This window comes from Mus caroli, unplaced genomic scaffold, assembly GCF_978045245.1.
Source record: "Mus caroli unplaced genomic scaffold, Mus_caroli_1 scaffold_2, whole genome shotgun sequence".
NCBI classification, from domain to species: domain Eukaryota; kingdom Metazoa; phylum Chordata; class Mammalia; order Rodentia; family Muridae; genus Mus; species Mus caroli.
This window is the reverse complement of record NW_028227257.1, coordinates 14,939,519-14,957,134: the sequence shown is the minus strand read 5'-3', so window position 1 is coordinate 14,957,134 and position 17,616 is coordinate 14,939,519. Positions and strand designations below refer to the sequence as shown.

The 17,616-nt window shown below is 46.9% G+C and overlaps 1 protein-coding gene and 1 pseudogene across 1 annotated transcript; one reads left to right on the top strand and one right to left on the bottom strand.

Moving 5' to 3' along the window:
- Positions 1-3,013: 3,013 nt before the first annotated feature.
- Positions 3,014-16,856, bottom strand: Wfdc8 (WAP four-disulfide core domain 8). The gene is made up of 6 exons (XM_021156543.1): positions 16,743-16,856; positions 16,529-16,646; positions 13,678-13,818; positions 10,741-10,908; positions 3,964-4,104; positions 3,014-3,153 (listed from the first exon to the last, which is right to left on the bottom strand). Exons 1-6 carry the CDS (start codon positions 16,854-16,856, stop codon positions 3,014-3,016), a joined length of 822 nt encoding a protein of 273 aa, XP_021012202.1.
- Positions 5,721-5,792, top strand: LOC115030431 (U6 spliceosomal RNA; annotated as a pseudogene).
- Positions 16,857-17,616: the final 760 nt, after the last annotated feature.

The window sequence follows — 17,616 nt, the reverse complement described above, 5'->3', positions numbered from 1 at the left end:
TGCCCATATCTTCAAGGCTTTTCCCCACTTTCTCCTCTATAAGTTTCAGTGTCTCTGGTTTTATGTGAAGTTCCTTGATCCACTTAGACTTGACCTTAGTACAAGGAGATAGGAATGGATCGATTTGCATTCTTCTACATGTTAACAACCAGTTGTGCCAGCACCATTTGTTGAAAATGCTGTCTTTCTTCCACTGGATGTTTTTAGCTCCCTTGTCGAAGATCAAGTGACCATAGGTGTGTGGGTTCATTTCTGGGTCTTCAATTCTATTCCATTGGTCTATTTGTCTGTCACTATACCAGTACCATGCAGTTTTTATCACAATTGCTCTGTAGTAGAGCTTTAGGTCCGGCATGGTGATTCCACCAGAGGTTCTTTTATCCTTGAGAAGAGTTTTTGCTATCCTAGGTTTTTTGTTATTCCAGATGAATTTGCAGATTGCACTTTCTAATTCGTTGAAGAATTGAGTTGGAATTTTGATGGGGATTGCATTGAATCTGTAGATTGCTTTTGGCAAGATAGCCATTTTTACAATGTTGATCCTGCCAATCCATGAGCATGGGAGATCTTTCCATCTTCTGAGATCTTCTATAATTTCTTTCTTCAGAGACTTGAAGTTTTTATTATACAGATCTTTCACTTCCTTAGTTAGAGTCACGCCAAGATATTTTATATTATTTGTGACTATTGAGAAGGGTGTTGTTTCCCTAATTTCTTTCTCAGCCTGTTTATTCTTTGTGTAGAGAAAGGCCATTGATTTGTTTGAGTTAATTTTATATCCAGCTACTTCACCGAAGCTGTTTATCAGGCTTAGGAGTTCTCTGGTGGAATTTTTAGGGTCACTTATATATACTATCATATCATCTGCAAAGAGTGATATTTTGACTTCATCTTTTCCAATTTGTATCCCTTTGATCTCCTTTTGTTGTCGAATTGCTCTGGCTAGGACTTCAAGTACAATGTTGAATAGGTATGGAGAAAGTGGACAGCCTTGTCTAGTCCCTGATTTTAGAGGGATACTTTTGTTTTCTTAATCCCCTGCTACTATCAGCAGGGGTAATTGCCAGAAGCCTTCAGCTTTTGGCCCAAGAACACCAAGAGAGAATTAAATAGACAACCGTCATCATCATCAGGTTTTGACCCCTGAGATGCCACACCTGGCTGCCTTCCTCGGTTTACCTGGATGCTGAGCTGGTCCTCAGCGTTAATACATTTGAAATATACAGAAAAAACGGATCAGCTTTAGAAAATTATTCAAGACTGAAATACATCCGAGGAAGGGCAGGAAGAGTGCACGGGCAATAAGGTGAGGAATTGATTGGCAGTAATCCAGACCCAGTGGCAAGGGGGTGCGGACACAATGTGCATCAGGTCCAGGGGTGTGTTAGTGGTGCTGAGGAAGCCCCGGGGTGGGGGGGGGGGGGCTCTGGGCGCACGATGAGGCGGGGCTTCGCCGCATGTTCTGGTACAGAGTCTGCAGCTGTGAAGACTGGCATGCGTCTGTGAGGTGAGAAGTGAGGAGAGGCGTGGCTGTGTGCCAGGCATTGCCCTGTGCTCATGGCTCAAGCCCAGTCCATGGTGACCAGTGAGTCCCGGGACCCTCTGGACAGGCACACCATGCATCGCAGGGACAAAGCCAAAGATTCCATGGATGCAGTGGGAGGAGCATCCTGTGAAGTGGCAGCTAGACAGTTGTGTCACCGAGTGTGTGGATGACCATCTGCACCTCACCCCAAAGGTGACTGAAAAGATGAAAGGGTCTCTCTTGTCTATCAGGGAAATAATTCTTCCTGGTTGCTGTCCAGGCCGAGAGCAGGAAACTGCGTAAAAAGAGGGATAGGAACTTAGTCTTTTAAGTAAAGCCTCCCCCTCCCTCTCTCTCCTCTCTCTCTCTCCTCTCTCTCTTCTCTCCCTCTTGTTTGGTTTGTGTTTTGGAACAAGCTCTCATTATGTATATCTAGCTGGCCTGGATCTTGCCATATAGACCAGGCTAGCCTGGAACTCATATAGGTGTGTGGGCTTCTGCCTCTTGAGAGCTGTGATCAAGCACACCACAAGAAAACCTGTAACATCCACAAACCTGAGCTTGCAGGGCCTCACAGAGACAACCGACAATCAGGGAGCCTGCATGGGTCTAACGTAGGTCCTCTGCCTATGTTTTATAGTTCTGTAGCTTGGTGTTTTTGCAAGGACTCCTAACAGAGGGAACAGGGGCTGTTTCTGACACCTATGACTGCTTTTGGGACTCCTTTTCTCCTACTGGGTTGCCTTACAATCCTCCTGCCTCAGTCTTCTGAGTGGCAAAATATGTGTGCCATCAAGCCCAGCTGATAGGATCCTGAATCTTTTTTAGTTAACAGGATGTGATATATTTCGTGTGTGTGTGTCGGGGGGTGTACATATATATGTGGGTACATGTGTGTGCAGGTACATCTGTGTATGCTGGTGTGTGTGTGCATGAGTGCACACAGGTATGAAGGGCAGATGTCACACTTGGGTGAGGTTCTTCAGGTATCATCCATCTTGTTTTTGAGACAGGGTCTCTCATTGGCCTGGAGCTCACTGATCACGCTAGTCAGCGGTCCCATAGCGCCTCCCCTCCCTGTCTTCCCAGCTGTGAGATTATAAGCACCCTCTTCCACACCTTACAGTTTTACATAGGTCCTGGGGATCAAGCTTAGGTCCTGATGCTTGCACGGCAAGTTTGGTTCCCACCACCCACAGCAGGTGGCTCATAATCCTCTCTAAATCCAGTACCAGGGAATCTGGTGCCCTCTGCTAGCCTCCAAAGGCACACATACAAGCACACATCTATACACACACAATTACATAAATACAAGTAAGTGTGTGTGTGTGTGTGTGTGTGTAGCACAGCAGGCCTAGAAGTGTCATAGTGACTAGTTGGCAACATCATTTGTGACTGTAGTTGGGTATGGGGTATAAGACAGAAGTGAGAGCCTTAGTTTATGCTACCCATAATGCACCACTGTGACAAATTTTCTCCACTCACTGTTCAATATCTGGGTTCCAAGCACTTCAGTCCACAGCGGGTGCAGCACTTCTCATCCAGGGGGCAGTCAATGTCCTGCAGGCACTTGGGTTTATCAATCTTAGAGCACACTATGGGCTTCCGCGGGCAGAAACCTGTTTTGACTTAGTGAAGTAAAATAAGACCAATTGGTTTTGAAATACTTGGAAATAATCTGACACAAATTTGGAAACCCCAATAATGTTCTATTTTTTCTTTCTTTATGGGTGTTTGTGTGTGTGTGTGTGTACACCTGTATGCATATGTGCATACTTAGCACAAGACACCATCAATTTGTGGTCACTGAAGAATGAAGACAGAGAACAAACAAGGGTTTTGGTTGTTGGGTTTTGATTTTTGGTTTTTTCCCCCAAGACAGAGTTTCTCTGGTTTCCTGGCTGTCTTGAAACTCACTCTGTAGACCAGCCTAGCCTCGAACTTACAGAGATCAGCCTGCCTCTGTCTCCTGAGTGCTGGGATTAAAGGTGTGCATCACCACCACCCAAGTAAGTTTTTTTTTTTTCCACATTCACAGAGGATGACTGCATTCATGAGAGGCTTTGAAGATCACCACAAGTGTCCAGATGTGTCCAATGTGAGGGTGCTGGTTGGACATTTTAAAAAGTTTCCCCAGAAACCTTAAAGACTGGGGCAAGGGGCATTTGAGGCTCAAGGGACTTCTTCACCTCTCAGCCAGGTGCTGTACTCAGGAGGCTGAGGCAGGAGGATGGTAAGTTTGAGGTTAGCTTGATTCTATAGTGAGATCTAGACCAGGCTAGACCACCTAGTGAGTTCATGCTCTGTGCTGCTGCCCTCACCCATTCCACGGGGTACTGATGTCACCACAGAAGTGTGACAAACACCCTGTCACAAATGCCCTGTGACACCTGTGGCAAACGCCCATAGACTCTGAGAGGTTTGCCCACAGTCCTTACCTAGCCAGGCTCGGGCACAGATGAAGCCACACTTGGACTCGCAGCATTTCTCCTTCTCCGGGCAATCCATGTCGTTCTTACAGGAGGCTGGGCACTCCATTCGCATTTGGAAAGGGAACAGCGGGCACTGTCCTTTCTTCTCTGGAACAAAAGCAGAGGTGAGTTTTACAGCCTAACCACGCACTGCCCTTCAGAAAGCTCTTCTCCTCAGGGGTGATCGCCAGTAGGCTGAGGAGAAACAAAAACATGGGGTACGCCATGCAATAGAGTGGGCTTAATGTTGGAAGTTTACCACATCAAAGCCCCAGGCCTAGGAGAGATGGCTCAGAGGTTAAGAGCACTGGCTGCTCTTCCAGAGGTTCTGAGTTCAATTCCTAGCAACCACATGGTGGCTCACAACCATCGAGAATGAGATCTGGTGCCCTCTTCTGGCCTGCAGAATACATGCAGGCAGAATGTTGTATGTGTAACAAACAAACAAAAAGGCCCAGTCCTGTCTCTCAATAAGTTCAGTTTCTCTATGAAATAAAGGAAACTACCTGTCATTTTCAGGTTTGTGATGGACATATAGTCACTGTGGCCAAAGCCTAACCCTAGATAGGGGACATGTGTGAGTTCTGGCTGCCTATGAATGTAAGGGCATCCTCTAGTTACATTTGACAACCATCAAGGGCCACAGACGTTGTGTGTAAATTTCCCTTTGAGTTAAAATGGAAGAAAACACCATACATACCTCCCTGGGACCACTTCTGTTCAATCATCCATTCTCTCTCTCTCTCTCTCTCTCTCTCTCTCTCTCTCTCTCTCTCTCTCCCTCCCTCCCTCCCTCCCTCCCTCCCTCTCTCCTTTCTCCCTCCTCCCTTCCTTTCTTTTTCTTAGGTCAGATTCAGACATGAGGGGTTTTTTTCTAATTTATTCCTGATTTTGTTTCTGTTTTAGTGTTTTGAGACAAAGTCTAATGTAGCCCAGGCTGGTCTCCAGCCCATTGTGTAGCTAACACCAGCCTTGAACTCTTAACCCTTCTGCCTCCACCCCCTAAGTTCTGTGTACATGCCTCACGCGTTTGACAGCTACTTTCTTGAGTCTATGGTTCCATGGTTCTCTAGTGCCCTCCAGAAAGGGAAGCACATGGCGCTAGCTTTTCAAAGCCAGGTCATGAAGCTGTCTTTGCTATTTGGACACAGCAAGGCTGAGAAATTAAAACTTGGGCTCCACCCTCTACCAGCTGTCCATCCCTAGGTAACTAAGAGGATTGTAACTCTGCTTCCTCATCTGCAAAGCGTTAGTGATGGAGCCAGGTATGGTGGCTCACATCATGGATGGCTGAGACAGGAGAATTACTGCAAGTTCCTGGTTGGCCTGGGCAATGGAATGCGACCAAACTAATAAAACCATAAAGTATTGATGATAGACTATTTCTCAACCTGCCTCACGAAGCTTAAAGGCAGAAATACAGTGCCATTAAGCCAAGCACATTTATCCCAGGGCTGACACAGGCATTCGGAAGACCCTCAGTCACTTCTCACTTGTCCTTAATGAGCACAGTGTGAAAAGCCAGCATGCCACACCCTTTACATCTTCAATGGCACAGAATCCTGCCAACAACTCAGCTGCTTGCTCTTCCAGAGTCAGAAAGCTGATGAAACTTGCAGTGGACAGAGGGGAGTAGGATTTTAATCCAGGTTGATGCACAGACCCCATAGCACACTGGCTCCCTGCAGTATCGGCACTGATCATTGCATTGAAGAATGAGTCTAGTGCTCGCTTCGGCAGCACATAGACTAAAATTGAAATGATACAGAGAAGATTATCATGGCCCCTTGTAAGGAGCCGCCCTCACATTCGCCATTACAAGATGGCGCTGATGGCACTGGCACCCGTGTAAACAAACCATCTGCGCATGAGCCGGGGTAGTTTTCCACCCCATGTGCTCTGCCTTCCCTGTGACAACTCCGGTCAATGGGCTGCAGCCAATCAGGGAGCGACACGTCTGAGGCGGAGGACAGTCCTCCATAAAAGGGATGGGTTTCCGCCATTCTCTCTCTCTCTCTCTCTCTCTCTCTCTCTCTCTGGCTCTCTTCTCCACTGGCTCCTGATGGGGTAAGCAATAAAGCTTGTGCTGCAGAAGATTCCGGTTGCCCTGAGCGTGTTCTTACCAGGGGGGACAAAAGCGCGGGCAATAAATGGCGCCGAAACCCGCAAACTACTGCATCACGGGGAAGGAGCGGTTAATGAAGTGTTCCCGCAAAACAGACTGTTGAGAAGGATCCAGCATGGGTTCAGAACTCTTCAGCTGGGGAACTGTGGTAATGAAGTGTTCCCGCAAAACAGACTGTTGAGAAGGATCCGGCGTGGGTTCAGAACTCGTCAGCTGGGGAACATAGAGCGGAACCAGAACTGTGGGGACGGGACGCAAGTTACAGCTTTACAAGGTATGTCTGGTCTTGAACTTTCTCTAGTGTTAAAAGCCCTTTTATTTCTTTTCACATGTCAACAAGTGGTTAAGGGAGGGTGGAGAATTCTGAACGAAATTCAAGACAGTCTATCAGAAGTAAAGCGGGGAGAGAGAGCAGGAAAAAAGAGAAAGCATGGCACGCCAAATAAGTATACAGGCCTTTCCACGGGTCTTGAACCCAAGGAAAAGTTAATGTCAGGGAAGAATACCTGGGGAGAGATTGGAAGGAAAGAGGAGAAAAGAGATGAGTTTAAAGAGCCAGTTCTTAGTATCTGTGAATCAGATAAAGAAATTAGCTCTTCTGAGAAAACAGACTTGGAGGAGGGAGCAGCTCGTTATGAGAGAGAAATGCGAGTTTATAGGTCAAGAAAAAAAAAGCCAAAAGCGGCTGGCAAAGGCCAGCTTGCTGCTCGGTCTCCAGGCAGTCGGCTTCAAAGTCATAGTGCACCTCTGCCCTATGCGGAGTCCCCGCCCTGCGTAGTGTGTCAGCCCTGCAGAGAGGTAGTGTCTCATTTCAAGAGAGAAACAAAGGAAGATACAACAGGCATTTCCGGTCTTTGAACGAGCCGAGGGTGGGTGTGTTCACGCTCTGGTAGAGTATATATTGTTACATTGCTACAGATGGTTAGTGTTAAATTTGATAATTCAAGTTTAGAGTCCTTCTGACACGTGGCATAAGGCAGGCCAATGTCTCTAAAGATATTTCTAATTTAAATAATGATTAATGTGGTTCCTATCCTAAATAGTAAAATTTAAGATAAGATTTAAAGCAATGCCTCTTTATTAAAGCGTTAAAGCTTGCTTTAATAGGTATTCATAGGTATTAATTGACATCCAAACTTCGTAATATGATAGTAATGCTTCTAATATTGATTTTAAAGATGATAAATTGTTTTAAACTTAGGTTTTTGCTTTCACAAGGTTGTAGGCACAAGAAATTTAAAAATTATGGTTAAAACTGCCATTGTGGGGCTGGTGAGATGGCTCAGTGGGTAAGAGCACCCGACTGCTCTTCCGAAGGTCAGGAGTTCAAATCCCAGCAACCACATGGTGGCTCACAACCATCTGTAACGAGATCTGGCGCCCTCTTCTGGAGTGTCTGAAGACAGCTACAGTGTACTTACATATAATAAATAAATAAATCTTTAAAAAAAAAAAAAACTGCCATTGTTCCATTGACTACAGCTTGCAGTTTGATTGCAAATTTAAGATTGATGCTCAGATTAAAAGGTATTTTACGTTTGAGTCAATACAGGGCTCTGGGCAGCCCCAGAGCAGCTTGTGACCTTTCTTTTGTTTTGCAAACAGTGCCTGAAAAAGTTTTTCCCTGTGTTCAAAAAAATTTCCTTTTAAGAGTGTTACAAATCTATTCAGATGTTTAATAATGCTTAAATTCAAAGATTTTTGCTTCTAGTTGTAATCACTAGAAAATTTTGCCTCTAGGTATGGCTAATATAGCTTTACATTATGTAAGAAAAATTTTTATTGTTTCTGCTTCTATACAAGAAGCCAAGAGTTTTAATCTTTCAGTGTATATTGTTTCCTAAGTGGAAAGTATTTTATTAATTAATGCTTCTCAAGGGAAGTTTACCTTAAATCCTTGACAACCCTCAAGGACAGGGTATTGTTGAGCGGGCGCACTGCACCCTCAAATCCTATCTAATAAAACAGAAAGGGGGAGTCGAGGAGGCTCTACCCCGAGTACCAAGAGTGTCTGTGTCTATGGCACTCTTTACACTCAATTTTTTAAATCTTGATGCTCATGGCCATACTGCGGCTGAACAACATTGTTCAGAGCCAGATAGGCCCAAAGAGATGGTTAAATGGAAAGATGTTTTAAATAACAAATGGAAAGGCCCGGATCCTATTTTAATAAGATCCAGGGGAGCTGTTCGTGTTTTTCCACAGGATGAAGACAACCCATTTTGGATACCAGAAAGACTCACCCGAAAAATCCAGACTGACCAAGGGAATACTGATGTCCCTCGTCTTGGTGATGTCCAGGGCGACAACAACAAAGGGAGAGCAGCGTTGGGAGATACAGAATTGGACAGCTAAATTTGAACAGACCCTTTGAAAATTGAGACTTGCCCCACACACTTGGACCTGTCCCTGACCAAGGATTATCTCCCCAACATTTTCCTTCTTTAAAGAATGGGTGGGGGTGGGATTATTTGGAGCTGTTCTTTGCTGTGGATTAGTGTTGCTTCTCTGGTTGGTCTGTAAGCTTAAGGCCCAAACTAGGAGAGACAAGGTGGTTATTGCCCAGGCGCTTGCAGCACTAGAACATGGTGCTTCCCCTGATATATGGTTATCTATGCTTAAGCAATAGGTCGCTGCCACTCAGCTCTTGCACCCCATGAGGCTAGTCTCATTGCACGGGATAGAGTGAGTGTGCATCAGCAGCCCGAGAGAGTTGCACAGCTAAGCACTGCAGTAGAAGGGCTCTGCGGCATATATGAGCCTATTCTAGGGAGACATGTCATCTTTCAAGAAGGTTGAGTGTCCAAGTGTCCTTCCCCCAGGAAAAACGACACGGGAGCGAACCAAGACCCCTTCGGGTGATGAGCCTGGGAAGAGGTTTTGTGTAAAGCCCCTATTTTACACACTGGGGATTTGACCTCTATCTCCACTCTCATTAAAATGGGTGGCCTATTGCTCTTAAATAAAAGAAAAGGGGGAGATGTAAGGAGCCGCCCTCACATTCGCCATTACAAGATGGCGCTGATGGCACTGGCACCCGTGTAAACAAACCATCTGCTCATGAGCCGGGGTAGTTTTCCACCCCATGTGCTCTGCCTTCCCTGTGACAACTCCGGTCAATGGGCTGCAGCCAATCAGGGAGCGACACGTCTGAGGCGGAGGACAGTCCTCCATAAAAGGGATGGGTTTCCGCCATTCTCTCTCTCTCTCTCTCTCTCTCTCTCTCTCTCTCTCTCTCTCTCTCTCTCTCTCTCTCTCTGGCTCTCTTCTCCACTGGCTCCTGATGGGGTAAGCAATAAAGCTTGTGCTGCAGAAGATTCCGGTTGCCCTGAGCGTGTTCTTACCAGGGGGGACAAAAGCGTGGGCAATAGCCCCCGTGTAAAGATAACACACAAATTTGTGAAGCGTTCCATATTTAAAGAGGAAGAGGAAGAGGACGGGGGGAGAGAGAGGGGAGGGGAGGGGGAGGGAGAGAGAGGGAGAAGAAGAAGAAGGGGAGGGGGAGGAGAGAAGAAGAAGAGGAGGAAGAGGAGGAGGAGGAGAAAAGAAGAAGAGGAGGAGGAGGAGAAGAAGAAGGAGAAGAGGAGGAGGAGGGGAAGAGGAGGAGAAGAAGAGGAGAAGAAGGAGAAGAAGAAGAAGAGGAGGAGGAGGAAGAGGAAGAGAGTCTATAGGCTTCACCATAGTCTCTACCTCCCAGGTCTACAATTACTAGAACTGACCTGTGTGGGCCTCCTTCAAAGATTGTTCCTCAGGATGATGCTCAACAGGTTGATGTAATGAGAAGCATCTTTCCCCAAAGAGTTAGACCCGGGCTCAGGGCCTAATGTTTATGAATCCATTGTGTGTACTGTCTCATTTCAGGGGGTTGCGGGAGACTTCAAGAATAAAGAAGTCAAGCACAGCTGGGGTGTAAAATCAAGAGCTGGAAGAGTAGGATCGAATCCTCGAATAAGGGCCAAGGAGAATCCCAGTGTTCAGGAGAGCAGTATGGAAGCCCATCGTTGGGAAGAGAAAGTGTGAGGCGGGTACCCAGTTGCTCAGAAGAGGGGAGGGGGCCAGAGCCCTGCGATTACTCAGTGTTACCTGGAGGCCAGGGATAGCCTGGGACGTAAGTTCAAGGAGTTTCGGTGTTTATCTGGAGGCTGCAGAATACTGGTGGGAGGGGAAGCATTAAGATGCAGACAGCTTGGAGAGTCACCTCCTGGGCTCAGAGCAGGAAGGACCACGCCTCCTCCTTGCCATTCTCCGACCTCAAGCCTTCCTTGTGAAGGCATGCCAAAGTGAATGGGAAGAAGGGGCAGCCCACAGGACCACCTGATTTCCAGAGGCCTCCTGTCTGCTAACTCTTCCTCATTTCTCAGCCTCTTAATTTTTTTACATTAGCTTAGTTTCCAGTCACAACAACTCGATCAGGAAACACCGTTAGCATCCTCATTTTATAGCCCAGCCAAAAGTCATGAATGCTACCCAAAGGCCTCTCAAGCAGCAACCGTAGAGCAAGGATTTGGACCCAAGGCAGTTTGGTCTCAAAGCCTCAAAGCTATCACTCTACTATTACACTGTTTGTAGTTATGTAAGCCCCCACCCCCACCCCCCAGTACTTGGGATATAGGTCTTACCAATAAACATGCAAGCGTTTCTACAGTCAGTCTTGGTGAGGAAGTTGTTCGCATTCCCGCCACATCCACTGTATAGAAAGGCTCTACACTGGTGCTTCTGAGAGTCGAAATACCAGTGCGTCAAAATGTCCTGGCAGTTTCCTTTGTCTGAGGGTAGCATGCAGGGTTCTGAGGTGAGGGAGCAAAGCATGAGTATAATGAGGAAGTCAGGTTCCTAGCCACAAGCCTTCTTCATCACAGAAAAAGCCAGTGGGAAAAAGACATAGGTGGGCCGTGGAGATGGATTTGTCACCCACCCAAATGACCCGAGTTGGATCTCCAGGACCACAGAGTGGAATGAAGAAACCAACTCCTGTATATTGTCAGGTGACTTCCACAAGCATGCCATGGCAGGCGTCCCAGCAAAATAAAAATAAACACATGTAGAATGTTTTTTTTAAGAAAAAAAAATCCCACCCCCTGTATTCTATATGGACTGAGTGGTCTGCTTTCACGGGGTTTGTGCACTATGTGTGTGCAGTACCATCTGAGGCCAGAAGAGGGAAGTCAGAGCTCCTGGAACCAAACACAGGTCTCTGCAAGAGCAAGTGCTTTCAACTGCTTGAGCCATCTTTCCAGGCTGCCAGTTTTTCCTTTTAAAAGACATAGACTTGATTCTCAGCATCCACATGGAGGCACACAGCTGTTTATAACTCCAGTTCTGGGGGACTCGATACTCTCTTCTCACCTTGACAGGTACCAGCCAAATATGGTGTTTATACTTACATGCAGGAAAGCCAACCACACAGATAAAATATAAATAAATCTTTAAAAAGACATAGGTTCTAGTTCTAGCTCTACATCCCTGCTTGATGCTGTGCAGTTCTTCTGAGCACTGCTCTTTCTTACAAAAATGCATTACGAACAGCACACAGAAACACTTGGATGCAAATCTTTCTTCCACATGGCCTTGAGCTTTGAGAGGGCAAGATGTGCTCAGGAACTGTAGCCAGAGTACCCGACAAAGTACCTGGGATACAGGGAGAACAAGCATAGTCCTTGATGTCTAAAGCTGAGTATGACACAGGGAGACCACATTGTTCCCCGACTCAGCACACACACACACACACACACACACACACACACACACACACACCTCCTAGGACAACTCACACCATTGTTACTAGCCACAAGCCTTCTTCGTCACAGAAAAAGCCAGTGGGAAAAAGACATAGGTGGGCCGTTAAGATCATGATAAAGGGAGACAAAAGCAAGACAACAGAAACTCAAAGAATACTAAAGGCTTCCAACTTCTAGCTAAAGTGTGTAGCTAACATTCCTTCACTGACTACGGCTTTCTTCTCATCCTATGTGGCCTCCCTTCCCCCAGCCTGGAACTTGCTTGCTCAAAGGTGGAGCTACCGGCTCATTCGTCCTGTCACGCCTACCTACTGCTGGAACCTGCCTTTGCTGCCTGGAGGCACACACGTGTTCGTCCTGCTACTGGACCCTGAGTTACTTGGCAGGAAATTGGGTTCCCTCCCCCTTCCTTTATAACTGAGTGTCTGGAATTAGTAAAATTGAGCCTTGATCAGAATGTTTGTTGTCTTGGCTCCATTGTTTCTTCCGCCCCGTCTAGATTCCTCTCTTTTCAGTTCGAACTGCCATTCTCAGTTGAACCGTTCGTGTTGTGGACTGCGGGCAGGCCGCAACAATCCTATATGTCCTTGTTAGAGACAAGAGTCACTGCGATAGATGCTCAACCACAGAATGAATCCATTTTTGGACAACATCTAATTTAAGGCTAACCCTTACTTGTCTGGTCCTCTCTGAGTCAGCCAACACAAACCTGAATCCTAGCACAGGCTCAAACGGATTCTCACTGAGCTAGATGCCTCGTGGTTGTCTGTGGTGAGTCGTCTCTGTGATGGCCATGAACAATAAACTGGAATGTCAGTCTCATGCCAAGGAAAGCAAAACCTCACCTCACATGGCTCTGAGTTAACAGAGAGTTTGGGCTCTCAGAACCCTTCTAGACAGCAGGTTCACGGTCTCTCTGTCCAAGCAAGCCTCTGCTTCCATGTCTCCTCTCATGTCCTCCTTGTATTTTTAATTTTGAGATACAGTCAACACTCCGTGTGTGTGTGTGTTGCTTTTTTGAGACATAGTCTCTCTATGTAGACCAAACTGACCTGTAAATCACAGAGATCCACCTGTCTTTGCCTCTCAAGTGCTAGAATTAAAGTCACGTGCCACTCTACCTGGCCCCTATCTTAATATATTAATTAAGTATGAAATCAAGAAAGAAATGAATGACTCTCTGTTAAATGTTTGGTCCCTGACATACAGGATGCTGAATACTTAGGGTTTCTAGGAAACCCCTTTTAAAGGCCAAAGAGAGCCAGGCAGTGGTGGCTCACACCTTTAATCCCAGTACTTGGGAGGCAGAGGCAGGCAGATTTCTGAGTCTGAGGCCAGCCTGGTCTACAGAGTGAGTTCCAGGACAGCCAGGGCTACACAGAAAAACCCAGTCTTGAAAAACAAAAAACAAAACAAAAAACAAAACAAAAAACCAAACAAACAAAAAAGGCCAAAGAGTCCAAAATGATCCAAGCATCTGGATTGAGGGAGGCTTCATTTCTCAAACTACAATTTGAATGAAGTTTAATTTTGCAAATAAGAGCCTTACACATAGTGAACATTGAGTAGGCACTAGGTATTTGTGAATGGTCGAATGGAAAAAAAAAATCTAGCATCAATATCAACTGCTTGGATCCACTCCATCTGGACTCACGACTTGGACTTAAAGGCAGAGAGTTGAATTATGGAATGAGGAAGGCATAAACTCTGGCCCTTTGGTCTGGTCTTCTAAGAGGGTTATTCAACTAGTTCTGGATGTAGCAAGACGTGGGTGACCTCAAAACGTGCCCCTGCCTCCTCCCACCTCTATGCCGGTACCTTCGTAGGGATCCATGCATTTCCTCCCACAGGCAAACTGGCAGCACTTGAAATGCTCCTTACAGTTGAAGTCTGTTTTGCACGAGCTCAAACTCTCGTTTCTGCATTCCAACCGCTGCCTAGGACACACTCCCACTTTTTCTGCAAAGAAAGAAACAGCCAAGCTCACATCCTTAAGCATTTCAGCCCCTTTCCTCCACGGCAGAGGCGAGCGGTGAGGATCTCTGCCTTTTCATCCACCTCTGACTCTCCATTCTTCCCTTGCTTATACTTAGCGGCCACATCTGTCACTCTGCACGATTGATCCCTTCCAGTGGAGCACAATCTAGAATCCGAGCTCAGGTAGCCAAAGGAAAGCCATCTTGGGTTCCAAAGCAGATAACTAGGCAGAGACAATGCTGTTTGTCTTAAACAGAAGAGCTATTTCCATGTGACCTGATGACTTTAGTGTCTTAACTCCTCTGCCTCCAGGACCACAGTCAGCAGAGGACATTGAAGAACAGTGGAGGAAAAGCAATGGAATGGAGCCAGGAGTCCCGACTTTGGTCCCTGACATCTTTCATGACCTCAGGACCAGTCTGGGTTCAGTTACAGGGTTTTGAGTTGGCAGTGGTAGGAGAGAAAGACATGGTGTGTGGGGCAGAGAAAGACATGGTGTGTGGGGCAGAGGTGTGCAGTCCAACAGATCTGGTCTTGCTAGCCTGGCTCCAACAGGAACTAGACAAATAATATTTGAAAAAAATATTTTTTTGTCAGATTCACAAGTTTCCCAACTGTAAGGTGAGAATGTCAATCCGTCTTAAGTGTCTGCTTGTTGAAATTTTGTGGGACGATGCCTATAATACACACCCTACAGTGCCGGGCACAGGGTCAAAGCCAGTTATGAGGTCACATCCTCCCTTTTAAGCCCAAGACATGACTTTCAGCCTTTATGGTGGCCAGAATTCTAAAGTTGTGCCTAAATACTCCTGTCCTTGTTATTGAACCAAGCACTAATTGAGACACTGCTAAGAGGAACCTCATAAGCATGATTCAAGCCCTATCAACAGGGTCCTTTAAAAGCAGGGTTTCATGGTTGGTAGAGGAGTTAGAGAGATTCAAACTGTGGGAAGGTTCCAACAGACTGTCTCTGCAGCTTTGTCCATGGCAGATGGCCAAGAGCCAGGAAGTGAGGTGACTTCTAGGATCTGGCATCACTATAGAAACGAGAGCCCCAGGCCTAAAACTATAAAAACATGATTATACTACACGTGATCTGAGAAGAGGAACCAGATGAGAACAGCAGCCCCGGCTGGCACTTTGCTCTTAGCCTGGTGTGAATCTTAAGGGAAAATCTAGATGCACCACACCAGATTTCTGACCTCCTCATGGAGGTTCTGTAGCAGCAGGCAGATAATACAGTGCTCCATGGCTCTGAACTGAGCACATGTAATCAGGCTTTAATCACAGAGTGCAGCTCTTCTTGGGTTTTGGAACTATGCAACTTTAGAAGATCCACATATCAGTTCTAGCTTCCTGGCTTCGTAAGTTTAGGGAATTAGATCAGGCAGGATAAGACAGTGAATTAGGTGGAGTCTGGGGTTTACAAGGCTCCCACTTCAGGAGCCCAGTCCCACTTTGGAAGGGACCCAGCAAGGACAGCCAGGTTCTCATCTGGAGCGAACACTGAAATCATTTGTGAATCATTCAGAAACTGTGGACTATGACTAAGTCAGAATCTCTGTAATGTAAGGGCTAGGAGCTGCTGTGTTTTAGAGATAACATAGGCAATTCTGAAGCAGGCACCTGGAGGCTACATTGAAGCCAAGAAAAGCTAAACCGGTAACGTGGGATCCCCTCACAGTGATCAAGACAGGGAAGCTTCAAGATTATGAAGTCCAGCCCCCCTTCTCAGTACTGTTGACTCGTCTCCCTCCTGCTTCCCAGGGACACGTCAACCTCAGTGTGGGTTTGTTATCATGTGTCCTGCCCACCTTGTTACCTTGCCCTTTGAGCCCTCCTTCCTCCACGGATGGCTCGTCTTAGCCACTTACCTTTTGTGCACACACCGAGGGACTCGTCCACGTTTCCTGGTCTCAGGTGTCTCCTGAGCTTTCTGGACTCTTTCTGGCTTCACACATCCTTTCCCACGATTCTGACTAGTTCAGGTGCCTCTCCCCCAAGTCCACCCTCTCCTCTGAGCTGAAGACCTTTGTTCACAGTTACCTGAGGAAAAGCCATCCAAGAGGCTCTCAAGAGCCCTTTGTTTCAATGTGTTTAAGACAGAACCAGTATCTTCCAGGTCTAAGGAGCATGTTCCCACTGTCTGTTCTCTTTCCTGACCCTATGACCTCATCCTGATCTTCAACTTAGCGACAGTCCTGTTACGGAAAGCACTGAAGAACGGGTTTTCTCTGCTCCCCACAATCCCAGATTCCGACTCAACCAGGATTTGGGTCAATTCTGTTTCTTGAATCTCCCCCTCCCTCCCCCCTCCATCCTTCACCTCTCTCTCTCTCTCTCTCTCTCTCTCTCTCTCTCTCTCTCTCTCTCTCTCTCTCTCTCTCTCTCTCTCTCTCTCTCTCCCCTCCCTCGGCTGCCACTCCCTTCAAGTAATGCCTGGCTTCCCACCATTGCTCGCCTCTCTCTGGATGCCCAATGAATAGTTAAGTCAAAAAACCTTGAAGGCACATATTGAGGAAAGCTAGGGAAATAGTTTGGGTAAACAGGTGAAGGAAGCCACCGACTGGTAAATAGAGGTAGCTCTCTGTGACCCAGCAGCGCCAACCAACCCCTAACCCTCGGCTCTCACTGCAACCCTCGGTCCCCAAGAGCACTGCCATGGAAGAATGGCTTAGCAGGGTGGACGCACGTTTGATCTTGGCATTGTATGATGTTGAGGTCTGCTCCAAGGAGAGGATGAGAAACAGCAGCAGCAGCAGCAGAGCTCCACTCCACCAGGAGTGGGCGAGGGCGTGGAGGGACTGCGCCTATGTGAGCCAAGGACAGGGGCCCGGTTAGGCTCATCCAGAGGGGTGGAGCACGGTCTGAGCAGATGCCCCGGGGAGGGTCCCCAGCCCCCTTACTTCATGGGTGAGGAAACAGATGGAGAAGCAAGAAGGGATCTGCCCGCGGTGGTGAGTTGAGACAGGTCTGAAGCAGTTACCCGGGACTCTCTGTGGCACCCCACACTTGGCCATTGCGCTGCATCTGGTCCTTCTTGGTCACTTCCCCACTGTCTCGCTCCTGGGTAAGAGGTCACACTTGAATCATCACAGCGCTGCATTTGGAACAGTTCCCAGGTGACTTTCCTGTGCTTCTGTCTGAAGAAACTGCAGACATGATTCAGTGGGGGCTTTGCTCTGCTCCACTGATGACAGGGATGGAGATTGTCTGGAGACCTGGGCAGACATTACAGGATTTTGGTGTTTCAGAATCACCCAGGCACACATGCATACACAGACCCAGACCCAAACCCAGACACAGACACAGACACACACAGACAAACACATATGCAGACACAGATGCACACACACACACACACACACACACAAACACACTCATGACCTGTTAACAATGAGATTCTTCTAATTTCTTCCGGCTCCATAGAACTCTATGATCTTATGATTCATCTAGACAAACTGTTCCTGTCCCACATATGTTTTTAAATGTGTGTGTGTGTGTGTGTGTGTGTGTATGTGTATGTGTGTGTGTGTGTGTGTGTGTGTGTGAGAGAGAGAGAGAGAGAGAGAGAGAGAGAGAGAGAGAGAGAGAGAGTTATGTCTCTCCTTCCACTGTGAATACTAGGGGTAGAACTCAGGAAGGAGCCCTTAGCTGCTCAGCCAGGCCCTCCACATATTTGTTTGTTTGTTTTTTATTTCAAGATGAGATGACCTTGTGATGTCTGTAGCTTTCCTTAGGCAAATACATTTCAGAAGCAGTGAGAAGGAGGAGAGGGAA

Bases quoted from the DNA above. Each gene is read 5' to 3' on its own strand.
- Wfdc8 (XM_021156543.1), bottom strand. From the start codon at position 16,856: ATGGCCAAGTGTGGGGTGCCACAGAGAGTCCCGGGTAACTGCTTCAGA. The intron at 16,647-16,742 runs GTAAGGGGGCTG...TGGCTCACATAG, and splicing joins TCTGTTTCCTCACCCATGAA to GCGCAGTCCCTCCACGCCCT. The intron at 10,909-13,677 runs GTACCGGCATAG...CCCTCACCTCAG, and splicing joins ATGCATGGATCCCTACGAAG to AACCCTGCATGCTACCCTCA.